Here is a 14,466-nt window from a genome sequence, read left to right on the forward strand (position 1 = left end):
ATTTTATTTATTTTTATTTTATTTATTAGGACAACCAACAAGACAAACACGCAAAAATGAAATTACTATAACTAATAAATGGCTAAGCTATGATGTGCTCTGTGCGATGGCTTATCGCGAGACCATAAAAATATTTAAATAAATATGCACCTAAAAACATTAACTGGAGGGGTTATTCAACGTCATTATTGTACGTACCTAATAGGCATGACGACAGTATCAAAAATCGTCGGTTTAATTACTTTTGGAGTAAATTATTTAAAAAAAGTTTTTGGATTTCAGAGATTCAAGGAAGATACAATTTTATGTGGCAACCCAGGTTAAAAATCTCGAAAAAAAACGAATTTGCCGATCTTTTACCCCACGCGATTTCATCTTGTGCAAGTGAAAAACGGTCAAATTGGTTGCAAATTGGTTTGTGATTTATTGTGAAAATGTATAGAAATAAAAAGGACGTAGATAAACACGTGGAGAATTTGATATCAAAATTATCGGTAAAAGAAGTGAGTTTAATCTTTCACATTGCGGTGACGATCATGTTTTCAAGGGTTATGATGGCGTTAATTTTACGATACATTCTTTTCAGTTCAAAACTCGGGCATATTCTATTGCTCGACTCTATTACGAAGTGGGTGACTATGCAAGCTGTCAGAGATATGTTGAGCAATACCTCACCCAGAAAGACAACAACGCAGCGGCGTACAAATTGCTTGGACAAGCATTACAAAAATTGGGACAGAAGGAGAAAGCACTTGAACAATACAAAACTTCTCTGGATATAGACCCGACACAGACCAGTACGATTTTGGACAGTAAGTAGAATATGACTTTGTTTTGTATTATTACATTGTGTATTTATGAGGCTAACCTATGGCATGATGCATCATCAGTATCCCTAGCTGGTACCTATATTATTTATAGACAGAACTTTTAGTGTAGTACTAAAATAAACTAACAATATTCGTATTGTTATCACAGTATGTAACATACTTTGTAAAGGCAACTGTTATTGTTAGTGACCAAATCAACTGAGCTGTTATTATTTCCATCGCCTTTATCTCGGGTGCTAAAAGTGAGCAAAGGATCTATGTATGAAATAACTGTTCTTTAAAATTTGCATAATTTTAAATCACTAGTTTAGCATACAAACAATTTATTTTCTTGTGTTTCTTCATGTAGTTTGCTGGAATTAACAGATAAACTGTAAATACTTGCATAAGTTTTACATATTATAATTTAGAGAAATTTTAGTAAATCTGAATGTGTAAATAGGTGAATTATGATCTTGCCTTATAAAAGATTCATTTTTTCTTTTCAGTTTGTGAACTTCTTGTCGACGATGAGGTAAATATAGATCCTGGACGTGCTAGATACTGGTGTGAAAAGGCCGAAGCTATATTCCCAAGACACCCAGTAACATTCAGATTACGTGAGAGACTAGTTACCATGTCGAACCCGGACTCTGAGGCACTCGTTGATCTCTTGACTGCCGAATTAGTGGTCAGGCCTATGGATGCCATACTTCATGCTCGACTTCTGAAGCACTATCTTCATACCAACCAAATAAAAAAAGCAATTGATCACAGTTGTAATGTAGAATTTGGAGGAAAAACATTTCATAACAACTTTGCTTGGTATGAAACCTTAGCTGAGCTTCTCAAACATCATTCCCATAACACTAATGATTGGCTTTATCAGTTACTTTTATTAACAGTCAGAGAACGCATGTGCGTCTTGAGTTTGACAGAAACTCCAAGTGGTCCATCTAAAAGTTTGGTTGAGTCTAATGAACTTCTTTTTCATTATGACCAAGATATTGAGAATGTAGCCAAAGCTGGAGCTACACCTGGTTTTGGTGAATTTCATGCAAGTCTTATGCAGCATCATAGAGGACAATTTGCATTTCATTCTGCTACATTTCTTTTGAAAAAAGCTAAAAAAGACCAGATGACCTGGCGTGACGCCACACAATTTGCAGGTCCTTTGATGCTCATTGCATGGCACTCTGCACCCATAGATTCCAAAGTTAACTGGCTATCAAATGCTCCTGAAAAACAACAACAAGCAGTAAAACGCTGGCATTCTGAAGCTTCATACAGGTGTTCTCAATCTGGACACTATCTAATTTCAAATAGCCAAGATAAAAGCCAGGCTTTTCTGGAACGCATATCTCAATGTTGTTCTGGGACACATTGGAGAGATAAGTTGTATGAGAAAATTTTTACTAACAGAGGTCATTTGAGCAAGATCAAATCATCCCATTTTGCTACATCTAATGCTTTCAGTACACCAACCCTAAGATTGCCAAGAAGAATTGAAGTGGAAGCTATTGATGTTGATGCTCAAAGAGAATATGCAAATTCATTACACCACTTTGTTTGGATGATACTTAATTATAAAAACTATGCTCATTTCAAGTGTACTATATTTGATTCTCTGACACCAAGTGCATCTAACTATGGTCCTGAGTCTTTAAATAAGTTAGATATTCAGTCTTTCCTTTACTTTGCTGCATTAACATCCAAGCAACAAAAATCCAAAGAGACACCTTACATGCCCTCTGATAAACCTGCTGTGATTCCTGCTAACATCACAGATTTGCTGTGTCTCATCCCTCACCTGAAGTGGTGGGAGCTTGCTTACCTTTTTAGCCAGAATAAGTTGGGTGCAGATTTGACAGACATTAGAGCAACACTGAGTAGAGGAATTGAAGTAGTAAGATGTGTTGACAATCATGGCTTAGATCCAGAACTGCTGTGTATAGTAGCTCACATTTTCAGTGAACGAGCCAAGCTTACTACTGCTGTTGAGGAGAAGAACAATTTGGAGAAAAGAGCAGGTTTATACTATTCTTCAGCTATACCTCTTCTAGAGAAACTAAAAAGCAAACTAGTCATAAAATTACCTGAAAAAAGGTTATTTGACTATACACACAAAGAACTCAGCTCCAAAGATCTGAATTCTTTGATTGAGGAAAGCAAACTTTTTGTAGCATTGAATTACATAAATGATTCCGAATATGACAGAGCCATTGAATTACTTTCAAATTTAAAATCGCCTGAAGCATTTTATCATCTGAGCCAAACATACAGAAAAATTGCTTTGGAAGAAAATTGCCCAAAAGACAAGTATGTTACATTATTAACAAGAGCAAGAGGTATAGCCTATAAAGCTATGGAAAGTTTAAAACAAAATGAAACATACAAAAACAGTCAGCTATATTCCGATACTCAAGAGTTAGTTGATGATCTTGAAAAGTTGATTAACAAAGTAGACCCTGATCTATCTGGCTCTGTTACAAATGACGCAGATGGTAAGTATTCATCAGATGAGAATGTGTCCCTTGTTGGAGAGTATATTCCACAAAGAAGCAATCATGTTTTTCGAAATTTAAGTTCAACACCTAAAGGGGCAACAAACAGGAATGTAACTAATTACCGTACAGCTGTTGACTCGCACATTCTCGAATCCACCCAAATTGATCATAGATATTTAGAGAGAATAGAAACAGAAATAAGGAATCTACAGAAAAGAGATTCAACAATGAATGACTTCATAGAACAAACAAAAAGATGGTTTGAAGAAAATCGCAAATTAGGAAATGAAATTATAAGTACTATTCAGACTAACACACAAAACACTACAGATCAATTTAAACTTCTGAAGATATCAGTGGATCATGTTAAAGATCAAATAGATGAATGTAGAAATGAGTGCAAAGATGTGGGTGAATTAAAAAAGCAAATTGCGGAAATGAAGAAAGAGATAAATAAACTTAAAAAAGCTTCTTCTGAACAGAATATTGATGAAAATGATTTATATAATTTAGAAGATGAATACCGAACAAATGAAAATGCTGGTAATTTTACTACTCCATTACAATTTACTCCACAAGTAATGCCTCCATTCAATCAGCGTCTAGTGCCTCCTTTCCCTGCACCACCTAATCCCTATCAATTGTACGGTCAGAACTTATACAATCTTTACAGTCAGTATTCTCAATTTGGTCAAGCATCTCAAGTACCAGGGGCACCTCAAATTTTTGACCCTACTAGGCAAATGAATTATCCTGGTGTCTATCCTACCCCTGATCCAATGTTTTTGGATGTTGCGCAACTTGTAGCTCAAACAGCGTCTACAGTTTCTGGCGTCGTTACAGCACCTACAGTTCCTACGTTGCCATCAGTTTCATCTATTCCGACTGTTCCAACAGTAACTGTGCCATCTTCTGCCACGGCAGTAAGTGCTACCAAATCTGTTCCTAATGTTTCAAAGGATTCTAAAGAAATCCCTCGATCTTTACCGGTTAACGTTGTCATAACTTCTTCTGACCCCCTGCCAACATGCACAACGACCCCTGCACCAATTCTGAGTGTAACTATTCCATCTAAACATATTAAAGGCACGACGCCACATAATTATCAAATACCGATGCCAACTACAAGTCACAACAAAGTTGTGTCCCCGCCAGTATTCAGTTTCCCATCTTCAGGCAACAAACTCAATGTTAATACAAGTAGCAGCCCGTTGACCAACTGGAATCAATCAACCGTATTTAAGACTGCTTCGTCAACTGGTGTAATATCTACACCAACTGCTGCTAATGACTCGTATTCGAGCTTTGGAGACACATTGGATAATTCTAGAAGTGTTGTTGATGGAGTTGGTCCATCACCGAATACAAGTCTCAATAAATCTAGAACTCTCTCAGAAAGAAGCAACACTTCTGTGGAAAATTATGATCCATGTCCCGATTTTAAACCAATTATACCTTTACCAGCTGAAGTGAAAGTCACTACCGGCGAAGAAGATGAAAATGTGATATTTAGTGCACGCGCTAAATTATTCCGGTTTGTTGATAAACAATGGAAAGAAAGAGGAATTGGTGAAATGAAACTTCTGAAACACCGTGTTACTGGAAAGGTTCGAGTATTAATGAGGCGAGAACAAATACATAAAATATGTGCCAATCATATTATTACCCCTGAAATGGAAATCAAACCAATGAAAAATGAAAGCAAAGCTTACTTTTGGGTTGCAAATGACTTTGCTGATGAGGCCGTAATTTTGGAGAAATTCTGCATACGCTTTAAAACAGCAGATATTGCTTTGCAATTTTATAACAAGTTTGAAGAAGCGCGCAATGAGTCAAGCACCAGCACCGTAAACACTCCCAAAGATATGACTGCTCCACGAGAAACAGTTGTCAAGACGCCAAATGTGTCGATCACACCAGTCAAAAGTGAAGCCCTTAGCACTCCTCAGACAACTAAATCTGGGTTCGCAGTCGGAGGCTTTACGTTTAGTAGTACACCCACCTTCAAGCCAGTACAGGATGATACAATAACTGAAAGTAAAATAGAGGCTCCTACCACTAAGGCTAATATATTTAGTGGATTGACTTTTAAAACTAATACAAGCAGTCCATTTAGCAACCTTTTCAGCTCCCAGCTATTGACTAACCCATCATCTAATACCAGTAGTACACCTCAGGAAAAAGTGGAATCAAATAATAAACTGAACAATTCAGACACAGTTGAAGAATTCGAACCCAATGTTGAATTCAAACCTGTAGTACCACTACCAGCTTTGGTAGAACAAAAAACTGGTGAAGAAGATGAAAATATTCTGTTTGAACATCGTGCTAAGTTATTAAGATTTGATGCTGCTTCGAAAGAATGGAAAGAACGAGGTCTTGGCAACATTAAACTGTTAGTACATAAAGATAACAACCAAAAAGTGCGACTTCTCATGAGACGAGAACAAATCATGAAAGTGTGCTGTAATCACGCTGTGACAAAAGAAATGACTTTCAAAAAGATGAACAATATCGATAAAGCGGTCACGTGGTGTGCAAAAGATTTTTCAGAGGGAGAGTTAGTAGCAGAAACATTTTGCTTACGTTTTAAAACTGTACAAACTTGTGACGATTTCATCGAAGCAGTAAAGTCTGCTCAATCTAAAATGAATGAAAACACTAAAGCAGCGAAAGAAGAGCAAAATGCTGCAAAACAAAACACTCAAGGTGGGTTTGGTGATAAGTTTAAACCAAAGCCTGGGTCTTGGCATTGTGAAACATGCTACACTAATAATTTAGAAGATTTTACTAAATGCGCTTGTTGCGAACAGCCTAAGCCTCAAAGTTCAGCAAATGATTCAAAGACTGTTAATACAAAGCCAGTATTAAGCACTCCAACAGCAGTTATTACAGTTTCGCCAGCCGGTTGGGGTGATGCCTTTAAACCAAAACCTGGATCTTGGGAATGCCAGAATTGTTTGGTTCGTAATGAAGCAGCTGTTGAAATTTGTACAGCATGCAACAACCCAAAAGACCCTTCAGCTACTAAACCAGGATTGAAACTAACAACAGATAGTACTATGAAATTTAGATTTGGCATTCCGCCGGCTAGCGTGCCACCAAAAACTGATTCAGTAGTTACAACAACTGTAACTGGTTGGGGTGACAAATTCAAACCCAAAGAGGGTACTTGGGAATGCAAACAATGCTTAGTCAGGAATGAAGAAAGTTTCGAAAGTTGCAGTGCTTGCAACAGTCCCAAAGATCCGAATGCGGTGCCCAAAGAGTCAAAATCAATATTTAGTTCGATCAGTTCAGGACCCAAATTTAATTTTGGCATACCAGCCGCAACTCCAGGAACTGAGCAAAAGCCTGCCGTAGCAGTATCTTCCATTTTTGATGGGACTGGTGCACATAAATTCAAATTTGGTGTTCCATCAGCTCAGGATACCACTCCGAGTGTCCTAACTTTTGGCGAACAAAAAGCTACAACAAATGTATTTGAACCACTGAAATTATCCACTGGGGCAGAAGGACCACTCAATTTTAGCATAAAGAAGACTGAAGAAACTGAGAAACCTGCACCTAAACCAGCTCTGTTGCCAACCCCGCAAAATGCATTCACTAATAGTCCATTTGGATCTAAGGAGAGTAGTACTTTTGATTTCGTTTTTAAACCCAAAACACCACCTAAGGGCAAGAGTCCCATCAAGTCGCCAAAGGGGCAACAGGGTGACGACAGTGATGATAATGAGTACGCTTCTGAAGATGAAGGTCACCACATTCATTTCAGCCCTGTGATTCCTATGCCAGATAAGGTAAGATTTTTATCCTTTGATGTTTATGATAAATTAACTTTTTATATTATTGTGTTTTTTCCAATATTTATAAATATTTGTCGTTTTTAGGTGGAAGTTATCACAGGAGAAGAAAATGAAGATGAATTATATGGGCATAGAGCAAAATTGTTCATTTTCACTTCTGGCGAATGGAAAGAACGCGGACTTGGCGTAGTGAAAATTTTGAAACATAAAGAAACTGGAAAATTAAGGTAATGTAGCAATAGGATGACAAAAAGTCATAATTTTCTTATTTTTTTACAAAATATAATCACACTATTTTTTTTGTTTTTCAGGGTGGTAATGCGTCGGGAGCAAGTCCACAAAATATGTCTCAATCATGCTTTAACAGCTGAAATTATTTATAAACCAAAAGATGAGAAGACATGGCTGTTTACTGCAAATGATTTCAGCGAAGGAGAGCTAAAACTGCAAAACTTCTGCCTCAGGTTCAAAAACAATGACGTTGCAACGCAATTCAAAGACGCTGCAGATAAGGCTAGAGGCGGCAGTTCTGAATGCGCCACTAAAGCCGATACAGAAAAAAGTAAGAGTGCTGGCGAAAGTGATGACGTAGTCTTCGTTAGTGAAACACAAGCTACGACAGAAGAGAAACAAAAGGCCAAGGAATTAATGCTACCCGAGAATTTCTTCACATACAAAGTTAAAGAACCTTGCCAAGGCTGCCGCGGCTGTGAAGCAGACGACGAAGAATCTAAATCTAAAAGTGCTGCGCCTAAAAGTTTACCAGCTATAACGACAGCAACTTCAACTCCTGTTAAATTTACAACACCGACCTTCCATAGTCCTGCAACTTCGCTATATGGTACTCCTGCCAACTTTGATAAAACTGCTGACGTATCTGTATTCCGGACTCCTTTAGGCGCGATCGGCTCCAACACTAAATCAATCACGCCGACCTCAGCTGACACTACAATTACCAATGACACCGACAAAGAAAACAGCTTTATTCAGAAACCAAGCCTCTTTGGTGGTCTAGGAGAACAAAAAACTTTATTTGGAACACCAATCAGTAAAAACTCATCTATATTCAGCGGCAGCGAGACACAGACGCCGACAAGTGCCAAGACTTCCATCATAGCTCCACCAAAATTAAATACTTTAAATATATCTGCAGAAGAAAAGCAAAATACTGATGCTAAATCTATATTTGGGGCTGCACAAAAAAATCCTCTATTCGGCCAGGCGAATCCTGTCTTTGGTGGTTTGAATTCTGGAACATCTATGAACAAATCAATATTTAGTTTTTCTTCAAGTGATAAAAAGGATGATTCCGAAAAATCTGAAGTAAAATCATTGTTTGGCAGCGATGACCAAAAACCTGTTAATTTATTTAGTGGTGCTAACCAAGGCAGTTTGTTCGGCCCGGCGTCATTGAAAGACAACCAGTCGAAAACTCCGGGATCAATCTTCGGAACCAGTGGCATTACATCATTTGGGTCTAATGTGTCTGTTCCACAACCCCAAGTTTTTGGAAACGGTACATCTATTTTTGGCACTAAACAACCCTGGACAGCGGGTGCAGCAATGGAACCGGCTAAGCAAGGCGTGACAGTGCCCCCGAAACCTGATACAAAAACGGACGGGTCCAAACCAGACAGTGATGAAAAGAAAGATACGCCATTCATGGTCGACAACACTTTGACGTTCGCTGCATTGTCAACTAGCGGTCCTGGCTTCAATGCTCAAAGTATGTTTACTTTAATATCAACCTGGCACTTCTAGTTGCGTCCTATTAATTGAAAATGATGACTGTTTCATATACATTAATTACTTTTCTGTTTAATAGATGATAGACAAACCAAATTCACAAATAAAGTTACGGAAAAAGAAGTGCTGGGTTCTATAATTTTATTTATAAACGATTTAATTAATAACTAACGATGTTAACCTTATTCCAGAAAATACCGATTTCAAATGGGAAGGTGCTGGCCAGCAGCTCTTCACTTCGGCTTCAAAATCATCAGATGCAGCCAATAAGTCTAAGAATGAGAGTGGAGCGGGCGACGAGGGCGGCGGGGGTGCCGACGAGGAATACGACCCTCATTACGAACCCATAGTACCTCTGCCAGACAAAATTGTTGTTACCACTGGCGAAGAAGACGAGGTAATTTATCACTTCTCTAAAAAAATCTTTAGGCCCGGTTTCCTCCAAGGCGGAACGGAGCGAAGAAGAGAAGAGATGTATCGCGCGAACTTATCTGATTGGTAATGCTTCAACGACACCAACGCGTGCCATCGCCGGCGCGATCACGGCGCAATCATAGGGACTGACAGGTCGCGTTAACTGTCATGGGTCGCGCGACATGGCCATGTCTTATGGCATGTCATTGGCCTTTGATCGCGCCGGCGTTGGCGATCTGCAAGCGTTGGTGTGGTTGAAGCTTTATTCAAAACACTTCTCATCTCCACTTCGCTAAACCTTGGTGGAAACCGGCTCATATGTACAGCACTAGACTATACATTTTTTATTGAAAAATAGCCTGTATCACACTGTCTTTAGCTTGATGTGCTGTGTGATCTTTATAGTATTTATTGGAACTTGTTTTTAACAGTTTATTCATTTACCAGGAAAAGATATTCGGCGAGCGCGGCAAGTTGTACCGGTATGATGACAAATCCCGGGAGTGGAAAGAACGTGGCGTTGGCGAAATGAAAATTCTGTATCACCCCGGGAAGAAAACTTACAGAATGTTGCTTCGTAGGGAACAGGTAAGGCGAATTTTATTCTATCAATGTTAACAGGGCCTCTTATTGTGTGCAATGTGAATGCTTCAAATCTACCTATTTTCAGGTATTATTTAATATGCAGCAGTATTGCTGTGAACTGAACTAAAATTAGTGATTTAGGTCCTAGGGTACATGAGAGCTAAATAAACACTTTCCATTATTTTCTGTTGAGGGTAAACCCTTGCTTGCTTTAGGTCACTCTCCTGAATCACCATTGAGTTTCTATGGTTTATCAGAAACGACTCCTAAAAATCGAAGTCGCTTTGAGAACCACTCGATCTAGCTAATAAAAAGCTTATATCAATTCATTTTTTAACCACGACTACAAAAGCATTACATAACATACAGGTTAACCCCTAAACGGACATAGCAACTTCAAATGTCGCATGCCCGTTTTCGCCATCAATCCCTATGGTAACACATAACAGGAATTTTATTTTCATAGGGGTCACTTAAAAATTAGGGATTGATGGTGTAAAAGCGCATCATTGTCTTTGAAAAGGGGAATGAGTTTACAAAAAATATGTTTGAAACTAAATTCCCACTGCAAAAGAGTCAAAATGAAATGTAACATTGTAAATTGTTCCACAGGTACACAAAGCCGTGTTAAACATGTTACTATTCATGGACCTAGACCTCCTTCCGATGAAAAACTCCGACCGTGCGTGGACGTGGGGCGGCATCAACTACGCGGAGACGGCGGCCGGCGAGCAGGAGACGCTCGCGGTCCGGTTCAAGAACCTCGACATGGCCACCAGCTTCCGAGATAAGGTCATGGAGTGTGTAAGGGTACGTTTTTATGAGTTTTTTTTTAATCATTTTCGCACACTTACCACTTTCGCATATTTTTTCATAAAATCATTGGCACGTTATGTACAGACGAGTACGTCAAGCTAAACGCTAAAGCTGTTGTAATGGGGGTGACTTGCAACAAAAATGTTTATTCTGATGTGCTATTGTATGTATAATAATAACTAAACTTATGTGTTAAAGAAACTAAATGTGAACTATTTATTAGAAAATACATCGGATTCTCGATTCAGAGACGAGGATGTTATGTACTTAGCCTCTGAGCAAAGAAAGAGTCAGCATTTATATTTCAGAAAAATAAAAAATATTTAGCAGTTTTTAATTGAAATGCCATCTAATTTACCATATATCCATAAACATCGACCAAAATACTGACAAAAAATTCAATAATTTGTTATAGAAGTTGCAAGCTCTGGCCGCCCAAGCCATCAGAGAGGCTAAAGAGGGTAAAACATTCTCGGGAGTGGCGCCTCTGAGGCTACCCAAGCATTTGGCGGACAGCGCCCGCGCCGACCCCGCTGTCTCAGCCGTTGCGGTGACGTCACAAGACGACTCGAAGGCTGATAGTAAGGCCAACGGGCAAGCGAGCAAGCCGTCTGAGTCGGAGCCGCTGAGGCAAGTCCACTTCCAAGAGCCGGCCGAAGAGGAAACAGAGGAACACGATGACGAAGACTACGAGCACGATTATGAAAATCAAGATGACTACGATGGATATTACAATGAGGTATGTAATTTTTAGTATTTCAGCATATGACACATATTTTCAATTGATATTTATTAGTTCTCTTTCTCTAGCTAGCTAGACACACAACAAGATTAAAGATGTTGTGTAATAGGCATTTATACCACTAATCAATTGGCATATTTTTAAGGAATGTCCAAACAATCTTTGTCATTGACTATTTACCCATTTCCAAGCAACTAAAAACAGAAATCTACATTTGTTTGAAATCCTATTATTGTAATGCTATAATGATAAGAGTTCTTTTGTAGAACTTGAGACCGCCTAAATTGTGACGTATCTTTTGTATACTTCTTTCTCTTTCTTTTCTTTTCTAGTGTGGTGTACAATAAAATGTGTTCTATGTATGTAACTTGTGCGTAAGAGGATTATTGTCTTTATATTTTCGTTGTCGAAACCACTTACCAGTACCTCTAGCATGAACAACTTTCGTCTTCGACTCGTTTGCGTATTCGACAAAATTCAATACTCAATCTTCGAAATAAACGATAACGTGACAATTATTCTCAAAATAAGTTTCGTCCATCCATTTCTCATACTAAGTTCACTTTACGACACGTTCCCAAGGGCGCTGTTGTAGTTTTCGTACTAAATCTTTTGATGGCGATTCGAATACGCAAACGATTCGAACTCGAAAGTTTTTCGTGCTAGCCGTACTTTTATTATATTATTTGACACCCTTCGGTCGTCAAATAATAATACCGAAATAATACCGAAGGGTGTCAAATACCCAACTATGCCTTTGTCCCAGGAGGACGACGATACGGGCGTGCACTTCGCGTGCTCGGGCGCGGCGCGCGTGCAGCAGGGCTCGGCCAGCACCAGCTGCGACAACGCGCACATCCAGGTGCTGTACGACCAGGACGTCTACTCGCCCAAGATCCAGGTCACCGACGCCGACACCGGCGAGATACTCGCCGACATGCTCATACACACCGACACTGATTTCAAGGTGAGCAATCCACTTGTGACTCCTTGTGATTTAAAAAAACTTGTGTATCATCGGTAAATAATGGTGTACTGTCGCGTCGATACAACGTAGTATCGATATGGTATCTATCGATTTGATGTATGTACTGTCAAATGTCGATGTAGTGTACCATCGATTTGGAATTTTGGAGTTATGTCTGTCGACGCAACGTTTTTGATACAGCGACTGTCGATGCAGTGACTGTCCATATTATGAACCAAACCCCCGATAACTATCATGCACGCTACTGTTCCGTCTTACAGGCATGCATGTGTATTACCGTCTATAGTATAGATAGACTATAAGTATAGACTTACTATAAATTTACGATTCCAAATGTGATGGACAAATATTACGACGTTTCTTGAGCCCTCTTCTACTGCCTAATTATATGAGAAGTTATCTAATCCCCTTTTTACAGATGACGGGCAACTCGTGCTCGTGGTATGGTATAGACTACACCAGCAACCTGCCTGTGGACAAAACCGTCACCATCAACTTCCACGATGGGGAGACCGCTATGCAGTTCTACGATAGTTGTGAGGTGAGTGTCTTTACTTAATTTTACGTCACGAAAGGACATTTATGCAACATTATTTTGGTTATTTTTTACTTTGACTTTTGAGAGTGACCGCGACTTTGGTTGTTGCAGACCAGCAAAGCTGCTACCTATTCGTCAACGGATCCAGAATCCTAGAAGTCGGATTGTGTAACAAATCTCGCGTAGTGATTCGGATGTAGAGTTTTAGAATTGGTTTAATAAGTTATAAGTGTATAATGTTTTTTCTTTTCTTAGTCTGTATTTATGTTCGCAAAGTCTAGGTGACGAAAGGGTTTTTGTTAGAATCATTGTTTTTTTTTTGTTAATACTTAATTGTTTTTTTAAATAATGTAAACATAGATCTCACAAGCAGATATATTCATGGATTTAATGATTGTAATCATCTTAAAAATTAAGTGTATTATTTGACCTCGTATTTTCAATCATGTGTAGACTTAAATGATAAAATCGGGAATCACTTGACTCTTACAGTTGTTTACGTGTTATTATGATAAATAGAAGCTTCAATTGTAGTAAAGCTTGGCGTTATCGTTAGTCATACAAGTAATGTTTGGGATTTGATACACAGTAGTATCAAATAAAAAAGTTTCTTAAAACTGGTTGTGACTTGCGAGTTTGACTTGTTTTAATTGTTTACCAAAGTGATAAAAGTAACGAAGCATAGATGAACCCTGCTTGTTTGATACTATTATGATAATGCTTTGTTGCATGCAATAAAATTGTGAACAAACGTTTGATATTAGATAAGATTTTCCGCCGTATATTTGCGTATTAAGTAAAATAGGATGTAATGTTTAGGTTTACTAATCTCAAAAAAGATCTAACGAACCATGTAAATTGTTTATTGTGATAGGACATACATAATTTGTCCGACAATGATGAATGTTAATTTTAAAAAGTATTTGACTGTTGTTGAGTTGGTTAGGTCTTTTTGCATGCATAAGTGTGGCATTCTTATATAAAGTAATTGCTCACGTAGTTTCCCATTATAATCTGGCGTAAGTGGCCAATTTTAGATAGATTTATTCAGTCAATTTCTTGTAGATGAATGACATTAATAAGTTTTCAATTTAATATGATAGTTATTAATCCATATAAATGTAAAATTGAAATGAGAAAGGGAGTGGTTGCCTTTCGTTAAGAATTTAATTGTTTTTGAAGAATTTAATTTATTTAAAATAGATTCATGCTTATAAAAGTTAAAAGAAATAGTGTTCCTTTTCTCGTTTGAATCGTGATATTGTAAAGCTAGTTTAATCTAAAGCCAGACAGTGGAATAAACGCAAGAATGATAATTGTTATTTTAATTAAAAGCATTCATTCCTCATTAGACTAATAGTTATATTGCCGCGATGATCCCCTTATAGATTATGAAGTTAAAAAGATATACATACTTTATCTATCATACCATTAGTCCACATGTCGGCCTTATCGTGGCTATAATGACGGCACGTAGCGTCTTGTGTGACTATCGCAATTTAATATCTATCTGCT

At 38.2% G+C, this 14,466-nt stretch overlaps 1 protein-coding gene across 1 annotated transcript; it reads left to right on the forward strand.

Moving 5' to 3' along the window:
• The first annotated feature begins 309 nt into the window (after positions 1-309).
• LOC135083315 (E3 SUMO-protein ligase RanBP2-like) lies at positions 310-14,267 on the forward strand. Its single transcript, XM_063978054.1, has 12 exons — positions 310-503; positions 587-812; positions 1,319-7,116; positions 7,207-7,349; positions 7,434-8,848; positions 9,060-9,265; positions 9,730-9,870; positions 10,480-10,677; positions 11,099-11,422; positions 12,192-12,392; positions 12,832-12,954; positions 13,063-14,267. The coding sequence occupies exons 1-12, from the start codon at positions 435-437 to the stop codon at positions 13,105-13,107; spliced, it is 8,889 nt and encodes a 2,962-aa protein (XP_063834124.1). The 5' UTR covers positions 310-434; the 3' UTR covers positions 13,108-14,267.
• The last annotated feature ends 199 nt before the right edge of the window (positions 14,268-14,466 follow it).

The sequence above is a fragment of the Ostrinia nubilalis genome, chromosome 2 (assembly GCF_963855985.1).
Source record: "Ostrinia nubilalis chromosome 2, ilOstNubi1.1, whole genome shotgun sequence".
NCBI lineage: Eukaryota > Metazoa > Arthropoda > Insecta > Lepidoptera > Crambidae > Ostrinia > Ostrinia nubilalis.